The sequence below is a fragment of the Primulina eburnea genome, chromosome 11 (assembly GCF_022965805.1).
Source record: "Primulina eburnea isolate SZY01 chromosome 11, ASM2296580v1, whole genome shotgun sequence".
Classification (NCBI taxonomy): Eukaryota; Viridiplantae; Streptophyta; class Magnoliopsida; order Lamiales; family Gesneriaceae; genus Primulina; species Primulina eburnea.
Genome location: NC_133111.1, coordinates 14,443,673 through 14,463,124, shown reverse-complemented (window position 1 = coordinate 14,463,124; position 19,452 = coordinate 14,443,673). Strand labels below are relative to the sequence as shown.

At 38.9% G+C, this 19,452-nt stretch overlaps 1 protein-coding gene across 1 annotated transcript; it reads right to left on the bottom strand.

Annotated features, from left to right (window-relative positions):
• Positions 1 to 1,450: 1,450 nt before the first annotated feature.
• Positions 1,451 to 3,659, bottom strand: LOC140805707 (elongator complex protein 6). Its single transcript, XM_073161990.1, has 5 exons — positions 3,208 to 3,659; positions 2,916 to 2,979; positions 2,345 to 2,553; positions 2,096 to 2,242; positions 1,451 to 1,808 (listed from the first exon to the last, which is right to left on the bottom strand). The coding sequence occupies exons 1-5, from the start codon at positions 3,457 to 3,459 to the stop codon at positions 1,686 to 1,688; spliced, it is 795 nt and encodes a 264-aa protein (XP_073018091.1). The 5' UTR covers positions 3,460 to 3,659; the 3' UTR covers positions 1,451 to 1,685.
• Between the last annotated feature and the right edge of the window lie 15,793 nt (positions 3,660 to 19,452).

Below are 19,452 nucleotides of genomic sequence, written 5' to 3'. Positions count from 1 at the left end.
AATGTTTACGTTTTTAAGGATCATGAAACTTATTTTAACTATAGTAATTTTCACTGTTACATGATATGTATATGTACTTGTTATTACAGTTCATGTGTGCTAAGTCTTTAGACTCACTAGGTGTGATTGATGCAGGTGAGCAGTTTGTCGATAGCGAGACTGGAGGTGCAGAAGATAGAGTGGACTGGGTCTGGTTGTGCACTTGTAAACCCAAGTACCTTGCATGTCTTCCGCATATTATGATCATGAGTCATGGGTTTAAACAATATGTATCTTTTGATAAAAAATTTTAGATATTACGTTCAAGTTTTTTTTTTTAAACGGTAGGCTAGAAGTTTGATTAGATATATATTTATTTAACTATAGTTATTTTTATTCAGTGGTTTGATGATTTTTTAATATGCATGGTTTGAGTTAGATACATGTGTATGTGTGTGTATTTTCGGCCTTAGTAAAAAAAAATCTAATAACATTTAGTAGTAGAAGTTTCATAACGTGTGTCTAGGATAAAGAGGCCGGAGTAGGGTGTGGAAAGGAAGAAAAGGCCAGAGGAGACGATGGTGGAAGAAGGGAAGTCGAAGTAGAAGGAGAGTGAGATGTCGGTTGTCAGTGGGTGACTGGAGTTTGTGTAAGAGTGTGGATCTATGGGTGCCATTTTTCTTGATCGGGGGAATGTTAAGGGCAGCAGCGACGGAGGCGAAGAGAGAAATTCGTCGGAATTCTGAGATGGAAAGAAAGGAGAAATGGAGGCTGGAAGAGTGAGTCAGAAATTCAACTAAAAACTTGTGGGTATTTTGTTTTTTAATTTCGGTCAACTATTTACTTGAGAAAATAACTTATGTGTATTTGAATATATACGAGGAGATCAATTTCTTAATTAAATAGTTTATAGAAGTTATTTTCCTCCAATTTTCCTAGAGAGGAAAAAGGTCTCCACTTTTAACGACAAATAACTGTACAGAATTTTAGGCAGATGTTATTTTATTTACATTCTATTTTATACACAGATTTTACTCGTAATATTATATACAATGGGGAAAATATAATATTTAAGTCAAATTTGTTTTATCCAAAATAATAAATTATTTAAAAGGTTAAAAAATTTGAAGTAAAAACAACTGTGTAGCAGCATCTTAGTTAATGTTGCATGGAGCGAAAAAATAAAAGTTTTAAGGCAATAATAAAATTTTTTTTTTTAGGAGATTTAAGGCAATAATTGATTGCTTGAGATGGAACCCAAACTGTTTCGAGGTTAGATCCATCCCAACAAAGCCTTTTCTCTTCCTTGTATACTAAAACATTCCACCGTGAATCTCGAAACTTAGGCGCAGACGAATCCATTCAGTTTGGTTTCTGATTTCTGTTTACCAATTTTTTTTGGCAGGATTAGTCCATCTCACATACAATGGATTGGTGAGACTAAATCTCGTGGTATAGCACAACCAGCGTATGTAATAATCAGCAACAGATCAAATTTCAATGGTTTCAATACATCAATTATCCATCCTAATAGCTAACTCTACTCATGTCGTGCCTAATACTATATATTTTTCCATAAAAAATGTACCCATGGTAAGATTATATACTTCAATTTTTCTAAACGTATGATCCACCAATAATGCATAATAGTAATATGAAAAAGATTACAAACGCCAAGTAATCACATTGGCTGGCTACTCGCTTATTCAAGTCCGGTTTCCAGGATAGAAGTATTCAGCACCACTATCTTTGATTCTGAACTGGAAATTAGAAACCTTGTTCCTTAACGTGCCAGAGATGTCACCGACTCCTTTGTTTAAAACAGTCAACTGCCAACGAACAACATTAAGCTCCATTGACCAAAAATGAAGTATAAAGTAGAAACAATTCAACCAATCTCGTAGATGACCAAAAAGTGGAATATCCAAACTAATGTTTCAAGTGTAAGTTCGGAAGATAACATGGATTTAAAGAATTTGAGTTTAACAATTGTAAAATAAGTAAATGTGAGAACCATTAATAGTTAAAACAGAAGCTACTTTTTAAGGTACTGACTTCTGTGTTTATCTTCCACCAAGTAACTGGTGTATATTTCCTCATGTTTAGGCAAACATACCTGTCCATGAACATCACTTGCTAGACCTGTAGCTAAAGGTTCGGTTTTTATCACTACATCTGCCAGGTATTCCAATTGTGAAAGCAGAGTGGGTCTATTCGCTGTTGAGTACACGTCCTCGTGGTTAAGCATAACAAGAGAACAACTCTATTAAAGAACAAAAGATTAAAAAAAATTCATCAACATCAAACATGTAAAGAGATCAAACCTATGCAATAAAGAGAAAGACCACAAGATACACAGACTTACAAATTGAGTAGTTAAACTGTAACAATAATGCAAAAAATTTCGGACAAGATTTGATGAGCCATCGGCATCAACTTCCATCAGAGAGACATCATCAATCATTATAGTTATGTTTTGCAAGCCTTCAGATGTTTGACAAACTTCTATTGCTTTGTGAACTTCTCCATACAGCTCAAGAAAGAAATCCTCCCTCCTCTTCCCTTTGTCTCTATCTAATAGCAATAGCAACATAGGTTTTTTCATCATTACAATTCAGGAAGAAACACAATTAATTTTGTTAGCAATACGCAAGTAAAAAAAAATCTAGGATCGGAGAAAATAACATGGTCACTGAGGAAATAAAATTATCATTGAGAGCATGAACAAAGTACAATTTGGTCGGGTAAATTTTAGTTTAGTTCAACGACTTGCATTTCTAGAAACCTTAATGATATTACACATTTTCGAATGGGATGCAGCACCATCTCGTCCCAAATTTAGAGGTAGAAAATACTTTAATTAAACACAAAGTGTGGTAAAGCCATATTTTAAAAATATCCAAAAGCTTAGTAACGAAACTGCGTGGTGTTCTCACCTAGACGCTGCACATCAAAGAACAACAATCTTTTCTTCTCCCTTTGGACGACTAAGTTACATCCCTGTCAAACCAACGACTTCATTTGCTTCAGAGTACGAAAAACAAGATATCTTAATTACTCACTAAAAAACGTGAGAATAAAAAATTACTTACTAAACAAACGCAAATTCACTAACTCTTTTCACACATTGATCGGGTTGTTGTCCAAAGAATTAATCTCGGTATCTATAAATCCAAACCTATGAAAAAGTAAACGATTTGAATTGAGCAGCAAAGAGGGAAAAGGTACCATTTTGCGAAGAATACGGTCGTAGTGAGAGAATGGCCGGGAGAACGAGAGGAAAATAACTACATCCGAGGATTGCGGCGCTAGGGAGCGCTTCAGTAAGTGGTGGAGCACGAATTCTCCGCTGGTATCCACGCAATCCTCCACGATGGTAAATCTATTGCCGCCACCGCCGGAAAACAAGGCGCCGCCTTTTGAATCGTGTGGGAAGCCCAGGGCCTCATGTAGAAGGTTCGACAATGGATTATTCGTCATAGTAACACAGTCGAACGCTGGTTTTCGTTCTTGCTGGTTTAGGGCAACTTGATTTCAAATAATAGGGTTCACAGAAATTTATTTTCGTCAATAAGCCTTTTTTAATTAAATATAGTTTGTAAATTTTAAGTTTTGGGCCAATTGAAAAACACTCACAAAAGAAAATTTCCTGAGACGTGAAAACGGGATCTCCTCCTTTTTGAGACCATAACCAACAACTTGCTCTCTCTTTTCTTCTCGATCTCCAATTCATTGTTGTCTATCATCCTCAACATCTACATTTCCTCTGTCAAAAGAAATATAAATTTGAATCAGAATTTATTGAGATTCATATTATCCTGGTTTTCATATAATAAATGTTTTCATTTATAAAAGTTGATTGGAAGATTGATATAAAATATTTTATTTCGGACATTCGAAATCTGCAAGCACAGACAAGAACGTTAGAAGGGGACCAGAAGGTTGTTTCAGCGTAGCCCCCTCCGACAATTTCAAAAGATGGTATTTTATTTTAAGTTAAGGATGAAGCATTTTAAATAATTTATTTAGTTTAAGCATTTTAAATCCTTATTTCTGTATTTAGTAATTTAAGAGTTTGGAACTTTTAAAATTAGTGTGTAATCATCTTAAATGAGGAGTTTGATTAACACTATAAGAAAAATACAAATCAACAACATCCATACGACAACGGCATAAAAAACCCGCTTATAGTCTACGACTATGAGCGTTTTTTTCGAGATAAAACAACGGTTTTTAAAACCGTTGTCTTTCGGATGGTTTTTTTGGGCTACAACAACGTTTTTTCAAAAACCGTTGTCTATAGAAGATTTTCTCAAGGGTCAAATACAACAGTTTACACAAACCATTGTCTTTCGGATGGTTTTTTAACTGCGACAACGGTTTTAGAAAAACGTTGTCGTTTCTTAGTGTTTTATTTGGTTAAAGACAACGGTTTTTTGGAAAAACGTTGTCGTAGTTTCTAATTTTTTTAAAAAATTCGTTTAATAATTAGCGACGATTTAAAATTTTAAACCGTCGCTCACTTTAGCGACGGTTTAAAAACTACTGTCGCAAAATTAGCGACGGTTTTTGGCAAACGGTTGCCGATTTACTTTAGCGACGGTGCCTAAACCGTCGCATTTTTAAATTCATGATGTTTTAAATTAGTGACAAAAAATCGTCGCTACATTAATGTATGCGACGGTTATTTAAAATACCGTCGCTAAATAACCGACGCAAATAGCGACAGTGTTATTTTAGTAGTCGCTATTAGCGACGGTTTAAACAAAAAACTAGCGACGGTTTACACAAAAATCGTCGCACATGTGCTATAAATATCCGCATCCTTAGTCATTTTCTTCTCACACCGAAGTTTCTCAATTCCACAATTTTCATTTAACTTTCACTTTTCAATTTCTTTTTTCTTCAATGATTTGTCCACGATTTACATTAAACTTCAATTTTATGTGTTAAAGATAAATATTATAAATATATTAATTTAGTAAGATTGTTAAGTCTAATAAATTATAACCGCAATTTTTTTTATTTTACGAAAAACAATAGTGACAAAAACTATGAGACAAACCGTCGCTAATTAGCGACGGATAGCTTAATAACACATAAAAAAAAAAACCGTCGCTATTAGAGATGGATTTGTTTAGAAGAACCATCGCAATGTTTTTTTTTTACAACGATTTTTCAATGTTACGACAATGGTTTTTCACCGTCATCTTTAGACGTCTACGACAACGGTTTTTCACCGTTGTCTTTGAGCGCACCCTTTAACCACATGGCTTTTAACAACGGTTTTACAAGACCTACGACAACGGTTTTTCACCGTTGTCTTTGGGCCCACCATTTAACCACATGGGCTTTAACAACAGTTTTTTTGACCTACGACAACGGTTTTTCACCGTTGTCTTTCGCCTTTTTTCTTGTAGTGTAAATTATTGTGTGTTAACTTTTAATTAGTATTTAATTTACTTAATTTAGCATTAATTTCTCCTAATTAAAAACTCACACACACGTTACACACACCCACACACACTTACAGGTTTTTGCACACACTAAACCGTAAAACACACACACTACCACAATTCAGATTTTTATTATTTTGAGAGTGCAAAACCTAGGGTTTTCATCTAAGAAGCGGCCGCCCCTCTCCTTCAACCTTCCAGCAACTTTTCTTTAATTTCGTTGCAAGATTTTAGCGCCACGATCATCCCGAATCAACCTCGCATATCTCCCCGCTTCGGTATCGTCGTCACGGTATTTTTGAATATCAAAAGGGACGTATAATCTGTTATTTCTGCATCGATCTCGTCATATTTTGCGTTGTGTTATTATTTATGCTTAAAAATACATGTGTGATGTGTAGAAGTTTGAGCCTTGACGTTTGAATAAATTTTGAAACGATTTTTAGATCTAAAATCACGTTTTTACTGTCTTTTTAAATACTGCGACTTTTCGGTCGTGATTCTGAGAAAACTTTCAACGTGAAAATTGCATAACTTTTCGATACCCTAGATTTGACAGTAAATTCGAAAATATTTGGATAAAAAATTGAGTGAGTTATGGTGTTTTTCGTGGGCCCGCTCAAACTGCATTTTTCAGAAAATATGTATTGATGTGTTCTTGAGATTTTATTGTTGCAGACTTCGTTGGGGATCGACGGGTGATCGTTGCTGCGTCTAGGTATGCTTAGTATGATGTGGGTTGTTATTTTTTATGTCTTTTATTGTAAGGTCCAAAATTAGACGACGTAATCCAACTGCATGCGAATCTAAGAAATTATGGAAAATGAGTAATTAATTTATTTTAATTGCTAATTAATTATGTGACATACATGTTTATTTGCGAAATGAGATTTAATTGTCATCATGCATAAAATGATAATCAAGGGATATTCAAGTGACGATCGAGGAACGGGGACCGAGGGCTGAAGTAAATGTAAAATATTTTTATTAAATAATTATTTTTAGTAATTTAAAAGATGGTCGATATTTTTTTAGCACTTTCGAAAAATAAAAGGTTTTGAGGTGATTTTATACGCCGGAACGTAATTTTTATCGGTATTGGCTTTTCAAATAAAATTCGAGCTTTCGAGCATCCCGACTATTAAATTCACATTTTTATTCAAAAGAAAACTTTACTATCTTTTTAATTAAATCCTAATTTAATTAATTGGGCTTTAATTTATGGCTTAATAGGCCTAATGTCTAGATTGAGGGGTGATTAGTATTTAAAGTACAAAATTTACAAAAAACCTACACAATTCTAGAAATCCATCGGCCACCACCCACTTTAAAATTCTGAAAACTTTCAAACACACTACTATCTCTCGGCTGCACCTTTGGAGAAAAGTTTTGAAGGGTTTTCGAAGAGCACCAAAACAATTTCAAGCCGTCGTCGCGTTCCGTTCTTCGTCGCCAACGGATTTTCGAGCGTATAAAACGCAAAGGCACACCTTAATCTCCTTTTACTCATCCATCATATCATAATATCTTTTAATTGTTGCACGCACAAAGAACTTGATTGAAATCTTTTAAGAATTTTCGGGCATAGCATGCATACTTGAGAAAACTTGGGTTTTGATGCCGATTCTTGAACTGTTTTTATGCGAGGGGTTGCCATGATCATAGGTGATGATCAAGGGAAGTTTTCGAAAGAATTTAAGATGTCCTAGAACCACCCAAACGCTGCAACATGAATCTGAACAAGCAAGAACCGATTCTGCTGTCATATGGCTTAGGGGATCGGGTTTCTTGATCTAGGAGGGAGGGCTGGCTGGGGCCTACGTTCAAGGCTGGCTAGGGGCGTGGTGGAGTCTAGGGTAGAGTCTTAGCCGTGCTAAGACTCGATTCTGAAAGCGGGGAGGAGTCCTGAATCTTGAGGACTCTCACCCGAGAACCAAGAAAGATCGCGTGCAGGGTCTGGTCTTGTGCAGGCTTGGGCGCGCGGTTCTGGAGGGGCTGGGCTGGGTTAGGTCTAGTCCTTAGGGTCTGTAGGTGAGGCACAACACGCTGGTTCATGGCCAGAGTCGTTGGCTAGGCCCACACGATCACACAACATAGAGTCACGCATGGCACAAACTCTCGGCCAGGATAGGAGTTGTTTGGGTTGTCTCGTTTTTGGGTTCTGGACGGTTTCCTGGTCTAACTTAGAGTCTAGTAGGCAACTTTATCATGTTGGGTACCTTTTGGCTCGATATGGTTCGGGGGTAACTCGATGAAATTAGGAGATGGCTCGGGGTCGAAGTTTAGGTGTCAAAATGAGTTTCAAAATAAAGAAAAATCGGAAAACGACTCACGGGGGGGTCGAGTCGTGATCCATAAAGGCTAAAATAATATAAAAAGACTAAATTTAGAATTTAGGAATTTTATATTAAAGTTTAGTATTTTTCGGGATTAAAACACCGTTAAAATAATTAAGAAAAGATAATTGAAAAAGTTTAAGTTTTAAGCCAAATAAAATTACGAAAAAATTCACGTAAGCTTAAATAATTATTTGGGACATGTTAGAGTCATGAAATCAAGAAAATAATCGAAAACGAAAAATGTCGAAGCCAAGGGTAAAACGGTCATTTTACACCGAGAATTTAGTAAAGGTCATGGCAGTGCCCGAAATGCTGTTTCTATGTTATTATGATGATTTTGAAATGTTTATGAATTTCTCATGATTAAATGCTGATTTTTTTTAAATGTCTAAGGAATGTTCATGATTGAAAAAGACATTTAAAATACATGTTGCATGCTTGGTTTCAAAAGAAAAGAGAAAATGTTATGTTATGCACGTTTTTAATAAGTGATGTGAATGAAATACGTTGAATGAAGTGAAGTGATTGTGACTAGTTCGTCAATGGTGGCGATATCGTGAGGGTGATGGTCCCAGTGGGAGCCCGACGATCGTGTTTCCATTATTGCGAACAAGAGGTTAAGAGGTTATGAGGTTTGAGGTTAGGATAGGAATGTCGTGAGGGGAAAGCCCATTGGGAGCCCCGACGATCGTATTTCTATTCGATTCATGTTAGGCCAGGGCCCAGTTGACCGGTGAGAGTGTTGCTGGTGTCCCCCGCCGCCCAGTACTGTGGTTTTATTTCTGATGGATCCATCGAGAGGTCATGTCATGAGAGGAAAGTCACAATTAACGATCTGAATTCAACAAAAGAAAAAGAAAATGTTCATGCTTATGTTTAAGGATTTATGTCATGTCATGTTGAGGAAAAAGGTTAAGGATTTATTTATCTATGTTATGAAAATGTTTAAAGTTTTATGCATCATGAAAATGTTTACGAAAATGGTTATGTTTATGCATCTTCATGAAAACGATATTTTAAGTACAAGTATTTTTCACTGTTATATGTTAACTGTATTACGTATTACTCGTTATCAAGATTATGGTGTGTTGAGTCTTTAGACTCACTAGGTGTGATGGATGCAGGTGGTTCTGAGGGAGGTCTTGATGAGTGATACTATTGGACTGATGGCGCACACAATCCGAGGACCAACGCATTATTTTCCGCATTACGCTTTATGATTTCTTTTAAAGATATTAAGACTATTTATTTATGCTTTTGAGAGATTTTTGAGAGTTTAGTATGTGCTACACTTTTCAACATTTATTGCTTTTTAGGTTTGGTAAAACGTTTTACGATTTCTGATTTGATTATTCATTTAAATTTTCAAATACTAATTGGATGATTTACTTTAAAATGGTGCAAGATTATTTTTATGTGCATGTGCATGCAATGACCGAAAATGTGAGAGATAAAAAAAAAAATTTCTAGTACTTTTAAAGCAAATAAAAGATGAGGACGTTTCAGTTGGTATCAGAGCAGTGGTTCCTGTAAAGGGTTGTGCCACCATCAGCGCCGGGAAGATCAGTCGTCAAGCCTCTAAGTTGTAAGTTTTACATGCTTTATGTTTTTTTTTTTTTTTATTTAACCTGCATGAAGTTATGGATCTTATGCTTATGATGCATGTTTATTAGCTTTTTGAGTATTTATGCTTTGCATGCTTAATTTGCTACTTAAGTTAGGATTTGTCGCATGATTAGAGAACTTAAATTTAAACGCATGTTGTTTACGTTAGAATTTGGAAAACATTCAGATATAATGCCTCCTAGACGTGCTCACGCTCACGAGAACCAAGCCGAGAACAGTGTTAACCGACGAGGGAACAGTCAAGGAAATGCACCCCCACCACCCCCACCGGGGGATCCTGCTACTCGTGCCTTAGAAGGCATGACCCTTCTCTTTGAGCAACAGATACAGCAACAACAGTTGCAACAGCAGCAGTTACAACTGCAGTTACAGCAGATGCAGCAGCAGCAGCAGCCGCCACCTAGGCCACAGCAGGACATTTATGAGCAGTTCCGGAGGCTAGGGCCAAAGGAATTTTCTGGCACCACCGATCCATTTGCTGCTGAGAGTTGGATCCGTTCGCTAGAGGTGCATTTCCGCTATCTAGACATGGGAGATGCCGACCGTGTGAGGTGCACTACTTATCTGCTGCGGGATGATGCTTCTTTATGGTGGGAGGGAGCCGAGCATGGTGTTGACCTTGCTACACTCACCTGGGCTCAGTTCAAAATGAAATTTTATGAGAAATACTTCACTGCTGATGTCCGGAGTCGGATAAAGAGGGAATTCATGACTCTTCGTCAGGGAGACGTACCTGTTGCTGACTTTGTGAAGAAGTTCGATAGGGGTTGCCACTTTGTGCCCCTTATTGCGGGAGATGCGGAGGAGAAGCTTAGGCATTTCATGGATGGCCTACGACCTACTGTTAGGGATAAAGTCATGATGATGAATCCGGGGAACTACGCTACGGCAGTTACATGTGCTTATCGGGCTGAGCAATCCTTGAAGGATATTGACTTTGAGCTACAGCGGAAGAGGCAACAGCATCAGAATAATAATCAGCCTGCTAAGAAGCCGTATACGGGACCTCCTAGACCTCAAGGGCCTCAAAAGCCCCAAGGTCAAGTTAAGAAGCCAGTGCCGCCGAAGCCACAGAATCCGGGAGCACCAAAGCCTAATGAGAGACAACCTTGCAAGCAGTGCAGCCGTTTTCATCTTGGCAAATGCGAATGGGGATCTCGTAAATGTTTCTTCTGCAAAGAGGATGGACACATAGCCAATGATTGCCCAAAGAGGTTAGCAGCTACTACGGCCCGAGCTTATGTTATGAATGCCGAGGAAGCTGAGGAAGAGGCAGACACTACACTCATCACGGGTAACCTAGTCATTTAACATTTTTACATTGCTTATTACTGCATGAAATGTTAAATTGGTTATTAAGATTGAATTGTGATCAAGTTTCAACCTAGAATAAATTAGGTTGCATGTTCTACTTAGTTGGACTTAAGCAATGATTCTAGAGACCATATAGAAATGATTTGAATTTTGTGCCTTACTTTATGTGAAGGATGTTATGATTCCAAATAAAAAGTCTTAGGGCCAAAAAATTAAAGAAAATCAATACGGGGTTTTTTTTTGAATTTAGTGGGGGGCCAATATGCAATTTTCGAAACTTAAGGGACTTGATTGCAAATATTCGAAATTAATGGACCTAAATGCAAACTTCTGAATTCTTAAGGATCAAAATGCAATTCTCGAACATCAAGGATTAAATCAGAACTTCGAATAATATAAGGACTTAATTGCAATAATTCGAAATATTGGGTCAATCCTACAAAATTCCAAAAGTTAAGGGACTAAAGTGCAAATCTTCCTAGAAATGTTTAAGTTCAACACGAAATCTTCGTCCAACCTTGGGAATTAATGATAGTAGATTCTAAAGTTTCAACACGAAAAGATTTAAAAGACGTTTTCACCGCAGGGAGGATTATCATTCTAGGTGTAGCTACCTATGCTTTGCTAGATTCCGGAGCTACGCACTCTTTCATATCAGAAACCTTCATCAAAAGACTGAATATTACTCCTCAAGATATGGGTTTGGGTTTCAAGGTTTCGATTCCATCCGGTGATCAGATGCTCACATCTAAGATTGTTAAGAATCTGGAGCTTCGTCTATTCAGAAATGTTGTTCGGGCAGATCTTATTGTGCTTCCGATGCCCGAATTCGATATTATACTTGGGATGGATTGGCTATCAGCGAATGGAGCTTCTATTGATTTTGGTCAGCGTTCTGTATCTATTAGACGACCCAGTGGTGAATCCTTTGTTTTTGAGGCAGCAAGGAACAAGCAAATGCCGCACATTATCTCTTGTCTATGTGCAAGGAAGCTTATTAAGCGTGGATGTCCAGCTTATCTAGCTTGTGTTACTACTGCGCATGAGTCTATCAGCCAGAAGTTAGAGGATGTTGATGTTGTGAGAGATTTTCCTAGCGTCTTTCCCGAAGACGTTTCTGGCATTCCACCCGATCGTGAGGTGGAGTTCTCTATTGATCTTATGCCGGGCACTGTTCCTATATCTAAAGCACCGTATCGTCTAGCACCCGCTGAAATGAAAGAATTGAAAGATCAAATTCAAGAACTGCTAGACAAGGGTTTCATTCGCCCTAGTTACTCTCCATGGGGCGCTCCAGTGCTATTTGTGAAAAAGAAAGATGGTAGCATGCGTCTTTGCATTGATTATCGGGAGCTCAACAGGGTCACCATCAAAAATAAGTATCCACTGCCAAGAATTGAGGATTTATTCGACCAATTGCAAGGAGCTTCGATATTTTCAAAAATTGATCTGCGATCGGGATACCATCAATTGAAAGTTAAGGAGTCTGATGTTCACAAGACGGCGTTTCGCACAAGATATGGGCACTATGAGTTTATGGTCATGCCATTCGGGTTGACCAATGCGCCAGCGATCTTCATGGATCTCATGAATCGCGTCTTTCAGCCGTTTCTGGATCAGTTTATTATTGTCTTCATTGATGACATTTTGATCTATTCCAAGAGCAGAGAAGAGCATAGCCGTCATTTGAATACCGCACTGCAAGTACTGCAAGATAGAAAGTTGTATGCAAAATTCAGTAAGTGCGAGTTTTGGCTTGATAGAGTGGCGTTTTTAGGCCACATCATCTCTAGTAGTGGAGTAGAGGTCGATCCAAGTAAGGTGGAAGCTGTGAGAGAGTGGCCAGTACCAAAGAGCGTCATCGAGATTCGCAGTTTCTTGGGACTAGCTGGCTACTATCGCAAGTTTATTCAGGGGTTCTCATCTATAGCGGTACCCATGACCGCCTTGACAAAGAAGAATGCAAAATTTAATTGGGGACCCGAGTGCCAAGACAGTTTTGACAAGTTGAAGCAAGCCTTGATATCAGCGCCAGTGCTATCTATGCCATCGGGGCAAGGGGATTATGTTCTTTATACCGACGCTTCTAAGCTTGGTTTGGGCGTAGTTCTTATGCAAAACGACCGAGTTATCGCCTATGCGTCAAGACAGTTGAAAATTCATGAAAAGAACTACCCCACTCATGATCTTGAGCTTGCAGCAGTAGTCTTCGCACTGAAAATTTGGAGACACTACCTCTATGGGGAGAAGTGCAAAATATTCACTGATCACAGAAGCTTGAAATACTTCTTCACCCAAAAGGAGTTGAATATGAGACAGCGCAGATGGCTTGAATTGATAAAGGACTAAGACTGTGAAATTAGCTACCATCCGGGAAAAGCTAACGTAGTGGCAGATGCATTGAGTAGAAAGGCAGCAGTTATCACTCAATTATCGCTCCAAAGACCGTTGTAGTCCGAGATACAGCGGTTTGAGCTTACAGTGTATGCTAGGGGCGAGGCCCCTAATCTCGCCACATTATCAGTCCAGTCAACATTGAGAGATAAAATCCGTGATGGGCAGTCCACTGATGAGCAGTTGCAAAAGTGGAGAGCTAGAGATGAAGCCAAGGGCCGGAATTTATATTCAGTGGTGGATGGTTTGGTCCGTTATCGTGACCGTCTATGGGTTCCTAGTGACGATTCTTTGAGAGATCTTATTATGAAGGAAGCCCATGATACACCATATTCCATTCATCCGGGCAGTACAAAAATGTATAGGGATTTGCAGTTGTTGTATTGGTGGCCAGGCATGAAGAGAGACATCTTGAGGTATGTATCCGAGTGCATGACTTGTCAGCAAGTCAAGGCAGAGCATCAGAGACCAGCGGGAAAATTGAAGCCACTCCCTATTCCCGAGTGGAAATGGGAAAATATCACCATGGACTTTGTTGTAGGATTGCCTAAGACTGTTAAGGGATTTAATGCCATTTGGGTGATAGTTGATCGTCTTACGAAATCAGCGCATTTTCTACCTATTAAGACGACATTCACTATGGTTCAGTATGCCGACTTGTATGTTCGAGAGATAGTTCGGCTGCATGGGATTCCGGTATCCATTGTTTCTGACAGAGATCCGAGATTCACGTCGTCTTTTTGGAAGAGTCTGCATGCAGCGATGGGGACCAAGTTATTATTCAGTACAGCATTCCATTCTCAGACCGATGGCCAGTCAGAGAGGGTTATACAGATTTTGGAGGATCTACTGCGAGCATGTGTTATTGATTTCCAAGGCAGTTAGGAACCAAAGTTACCTCTAGTGGAGTTCACCTACAATAACAGTTTCCAATCATCAATTGGGATGGCTCCTTTTGAGGCACTCTATGGAAGAAAATGTAGATCTCCTATTCATTGGGATGAGGTTGGGGAAAGAAGAGATATTGGTCCAGATGTGATTGAAGAGACGGCTGAGCTAGTAGTCAAAATTCGTGATAGAATGAAGACTGCACAAAGCCGACAAAAGAGTTATGCGGACAAGAGGCGTAGGGACTTAGAGTTTGCAGTGGGCGACCACGTATTTGTGAAAATAGCACCCATGAAGGGTGTTATGCGCTTTGGCAAGAAAGGCAAGCTTAGTCCGAGATTTATTGGTCCGTTCGAGATTTTGGAGAGGATTGGGTCACTAGCTTATAGAGTGGCACTGCCACCCGCACTTTCTGGAGTTCACAATGTGTTCCACATTTCGATGCTGCGGAAGTACATGTCGAATCCGTCGCATGTGCTTAATTATGAACCTCTCCAACTAACTCCAAATATGACTTATGAGGAAAGACCTGTCCAGATTCTGGCTAGACAAGAAAGACGATTGCGAAACAAAGTCATTCCAATGGTCAAGGTCAAGTGGCTGAATCACTCGGAAGAGGAAGCTACTTGGGAAACCGAGAGGGACTTGAAGGGTCGCTATCCAGATTTATTCGGTAAGTCCTAATTTCGAGGACGAAATTTTATTTAAGGGGGGAGGAATTGTAAGGTCCAAAATTAGACGACGTAATCCAACTGCATGCGAATCTAAGAAATTATGGAAAATGAGTAATTAATTTATTTTAATTGCTAATTAATTATGTGACATACATGTTTATTTGCGAAATGAGATTTAATTGTCATCATGCATAAAATGATAATCAAGGGATATTCAAGTGACGATCGAGGAACGGGGACCGAGGGCTGAAGAAAATGTAAAATATTTTTATTAAATAATTATTTTTAGTAATTTAAAAGATGGTCGATATTTTTTTAGCACTTTCGAAAAATAAAAGGTTTTGAGGTGATTTTATACGCCGGAACGTAATTTTTATCGGTATTGGCTTTTCAAATAAAATTCGAGCTTTCGAGCATCCCGGCTATTAAATTCACATTTTTATTCAAAAGAAAACTTTACTATCTTTTTAATTAAATCCTAATTTAATTAATTGGGCTTTAATTTATGGCTTAATAGGCCTAATGTCTAGATTGAGGGGTGATTAGTATTTAAAGTACAAAATTTACAAAAAACCTACACAATTCTAGAAAATCCATCGGCCACCACCTACTTTAAAATTCTGAAAACTCTCAAACACACTACTATCTCTCGGCTGCACCTTTGGAGAAAAGTTTTGAAGGGTTTTCGAAGAGCACCAAAACAATTTCAAGCCGTCGTCGCGTTCCGTTCTTCGTCGCCAACGGATTTTCGAGCGTATAAAACGCAAAGGCACACCTTAATCTCCTTTTACTCATCCATCATATCATAATATCTTTTAATTGTTGCACGCACAAAGAACTTGATTGAAATCTTTTAAGAATTTTCGGGCATAGCATGCATACTTGAGAAAACTTGGGTTTTGATGCCGATTCTTGAACTGTTTTTATGCGAGGGGCTGCCATGATCATAGGTGATGATCAAGGGAAGTTTTCGAAAGAATTTAAGATGTCCTAGAACCACCCAAACGCTGCAACATGAATCTTAACAAGCAAGAACCGATTCTGCTGTCATATGGCTTAGGGGATCGGGTTTCTTGATCTAGGAGGGAGGGCTGGCTGGGGCCTACGTTCAAGGCTGGCTAGGGGCGTGGTGGAGTCTAGGGTAGAGTCTTAGCCGTGCTAAGACTCGATTCTGAAAGCGGGGAGGAGTCCTGAATCTTGAGGACTCTCACCCGAGAACCAAGAAAGATCGCGTGCAGGGTCTGGTCTTGTGCAGGCTTGGGCGCGCGGTTCTGGAGGGGCTGGGCTGGGTTAGGTCTAGTCCTTAGGGTCTGTAGGTGAGGCACAACACGCTGGTTCATGGCCAGAGTCGTTGGCTAGGCCCACACGATCACACAACATAGAGTCACGCATGGCACAAACTCTCGGCCAGGATAGGAGTTGTTTGGGTTGTCTCGTTTTTGGGTTCTGGACGGTTTCCTGGTCTAACTTAGAGTCTAGTAGGCAACTTTATCATGTTGGGTACCTTTTGGCTCGATATGGTTCGGGGGTAACTCGATGAAATTAGGAGATGGCTCGGGGTCGAAGTTTAGGTGTCAAAATGAGTTTCAAAATAAAGAAAAATAGGAAAACGACTCACGGGGGGGTCGAGTCGTGATCCATAAGGGCTAAAATAATATAAAAAGACTAAATTTAGAATTTAGGAATTTTATATTAAAGTTTAGTATTTTTCGGGATTAAAACACCGTTAAAATAATTAAGAAAAGATAATTGAAAAAGTTTAAGTTTTAAGCCAAATAAAATTACGAAAAAATTCACGTAAGCTTAAATAATTATTTGAGACATGTTAGAGTCATGAAATCAAGAAAATAATCGAAAACGAAAAATGTCGAAGCCAGGGGTAAAACGGTCATTTTACACCGAGAATTTAGTAAAGGTCATGGCAGTGCCCGAAATGCTGTTTCTATGTTATTATGATGATTTTGAAATGTTTATGAATTTCTCATGATTAAATGCTGATTTTTTTTAAATGTCTAAGGAATGTTCATGATTGAAAAAGACATTTAAAATACATGTTGCATGCTTGGTTTCAAAAGAAAAGAGAAAATGTTATGTTATGCACGTTTTTAATAAGTGATGTGAATGAAATACGTTGAATGAAGTGAAGTGATTGTGACTAGTTCGTCAATGGTGGCGATATCGTGAGGGTGATGGTCCCAGTGGGAGCCCGACGATCGTGTTTCCATTATTGCGAACAAGAGGTTAAGAGGTTATGAGGTTTGAGGTTAGGATAGGAATGTCGTGAGGGGAAAGCCCATTGGGAGCCCAGACGATCGTATTTCTATTCGATTCATGTTAGGCCAGGGCCCAGTTGACCGGTGAGAGTGTTGCTGGTGTCCCCCGCCGCCCAGTACTGTGGTTTTATTTCTGATGGATCCATCGAGAGGTCATGTCATGAGAAGAAAGTCACAATTAACGATCTGAATTCAACAAAGGAAAAAGAAAATGTTCATGCTTATGTTTAAGGATTTATGTCATGCCATGTTGAGGAAAAAGGTTAAGGATTTATTTATCTATGTTATGAAAATGTTTAAAGTTTTATGCATCATGAAAATGTTTACGAAAATGGTTATGTTTATGCATCTTTATGAAAACGATATTTTAAGTACAAGTATTTTTCACTGTTATATGTTAACTGTATTACGTATTACTCGTTATCAAGATTATGGTGTGTTGAGTTTTTAGACTCACTAGGTGTGATGGATGCAGGTGGTTCCGAGGGAGGTCTTGATGAGTGATACTACTGGACGGATGGCGCACACAACCCGAGGACCAGCGCATTATTTTCCGCATTACGCTTTATGATTTCTTTTAAAGATATTAAGACTATTTATTTATGCTTTTGAGAGATTTTTGAGAGTTTAGTATGGGCTACACTTTTCAACATTTATTGCTTTTTAGGTTTGGTAAAACGTTTTACGATTTCTGATTTGATTATTCATTTAAATTTTCAAATACTAGTTGGATGATTTACTTTAAAATGGTGCAAGATTATTTTTATGTGCATGTGCATGCAATGACCGAAAATGTGAGAGATAAAAAAAAAAATTTCTAGTACTTTTAAAGCAAATAAAAGATGAGGACGTTTCATTTATTGTCGATAGGCACTCGAGTACCTTAAAAGTCGTAGGAAACGTTTCGATGTCAATTGCCACGTTTTTGAATGATATGCGTCGTAGGGTGAACATCGTTGCTTTAGGAGTTTGTACGAATTTGGTTTGGTGTTAAGGCATGCTAGGATGGGTCTCGGGGTGTCGGTTCATGGTCCGTACAATCGAGTCTAGAATGACAAACATTGCGTGTTCAGAATTTTCGAGAGTTTCCAATTACCGCAGGTACACGGACCCTTACACGGGGTCCGTGCCTTTGCTCTCTTCGAAGTGTCAAATTCCCAAGCCTACACGGACCCTTAGACAGACCCTAGTACGGGGTGCGTGTCCCTTTTGCTTCCCGAGTTCTTCTTTTGCGCACACACACGGACACCCACACGGACCTAGACACGGGGTCCGTGCCTTCTTTTTTCTGCACGACACATTTTAGCGCACGGACCTGGACCCCTAACCGGACCTAAGCACGTGGTCCGTGTCCTTCATATTTTTGGGGAAAATTTTATAGCGTGTTTGGGGTTTGATGTCATGTTTTAGTGCAATGATTTACAAGGTCGAGTCATGGGAATTTAAGAACGTCCTAAGGAAGGGAATGAACTCGTAAGTAAGCATGAGTACCTACGTATAAGTTATGAAAGTTAAGCAAGTAAAATTCCTGATTAGTATGTGCAGCGACGGCCCCGATCGAAGTCCAACGAATCCCTCAATGCCAAGTAAGTATGTTCGACGTGCAAGATAATATTTTAAATTTTTGAGATATGCTAAATGTCTTGTGACCAATTTATGAATGGGTTGAAAGTAGGTGAACGTGGCCGAGGACCTCTCCCCCCGTTAAATCATGAACGGGTTTAGATCGTGATTGGAAAACGTTAAATCATGAACGTTGACCAATCAGCCCGTTAAATTATGAACGGGGATCTCATGTAGGTGGCAGTGGATACGTCCCTGTCATCTCAGTATTGTGGTTTAGTCTGATCAGGCGATTATGTTATGGGTCACTTGCTTTGAAACATTCTCTACGCAAAATTATGAAGTTCATGTATGTTCAAGTATGTACCAGTATGCAAGCATGTTATGAAAGTTTTCACGTTATGGCATGTCTATATTATGTATGTGTGTTCAAGTTTATGATAAGTTCCAAGTTTCAAGTACGTATGTTCTATTTTAAAGTTGTCTGTGGTTTTATTACGTATTATTCGTTACTTCCAGTTTATACGTGTTGAGTCTTTAGACTCACTAGACTTGATCGATGCAGGTGAGGATGTTTATGAGGAGACAAGAGGTGGGAACCAAGGAGCAGGCTTGGGCTGATTGGGAGGCTAAACCCATGGTTCGTCGGAACGGCCGCGACGCGACTGGAACGGCCGTTCCGGAAAAAGTTCCAGGGCAAATCGGTGAGTGTTTTGTAGCACTATTCTTCGGCTTTTTAGCAGCGATTTAACGGCGATGCGAAACGGAATGGCCTTGCGGAACGTGAAATCCGAATTTTCAACTTTCACATGGACATGAATTTTGTTTTTGTTGATGGAGAAGAAGATGATTGAAGTCATGGTTGGACGAAACAGGAACAGAACGGCAGGAACGGGTGTTCCTGAACCGGAACGCAGGCAAGCTTGACGAGGTTCCGGGGTGTGTA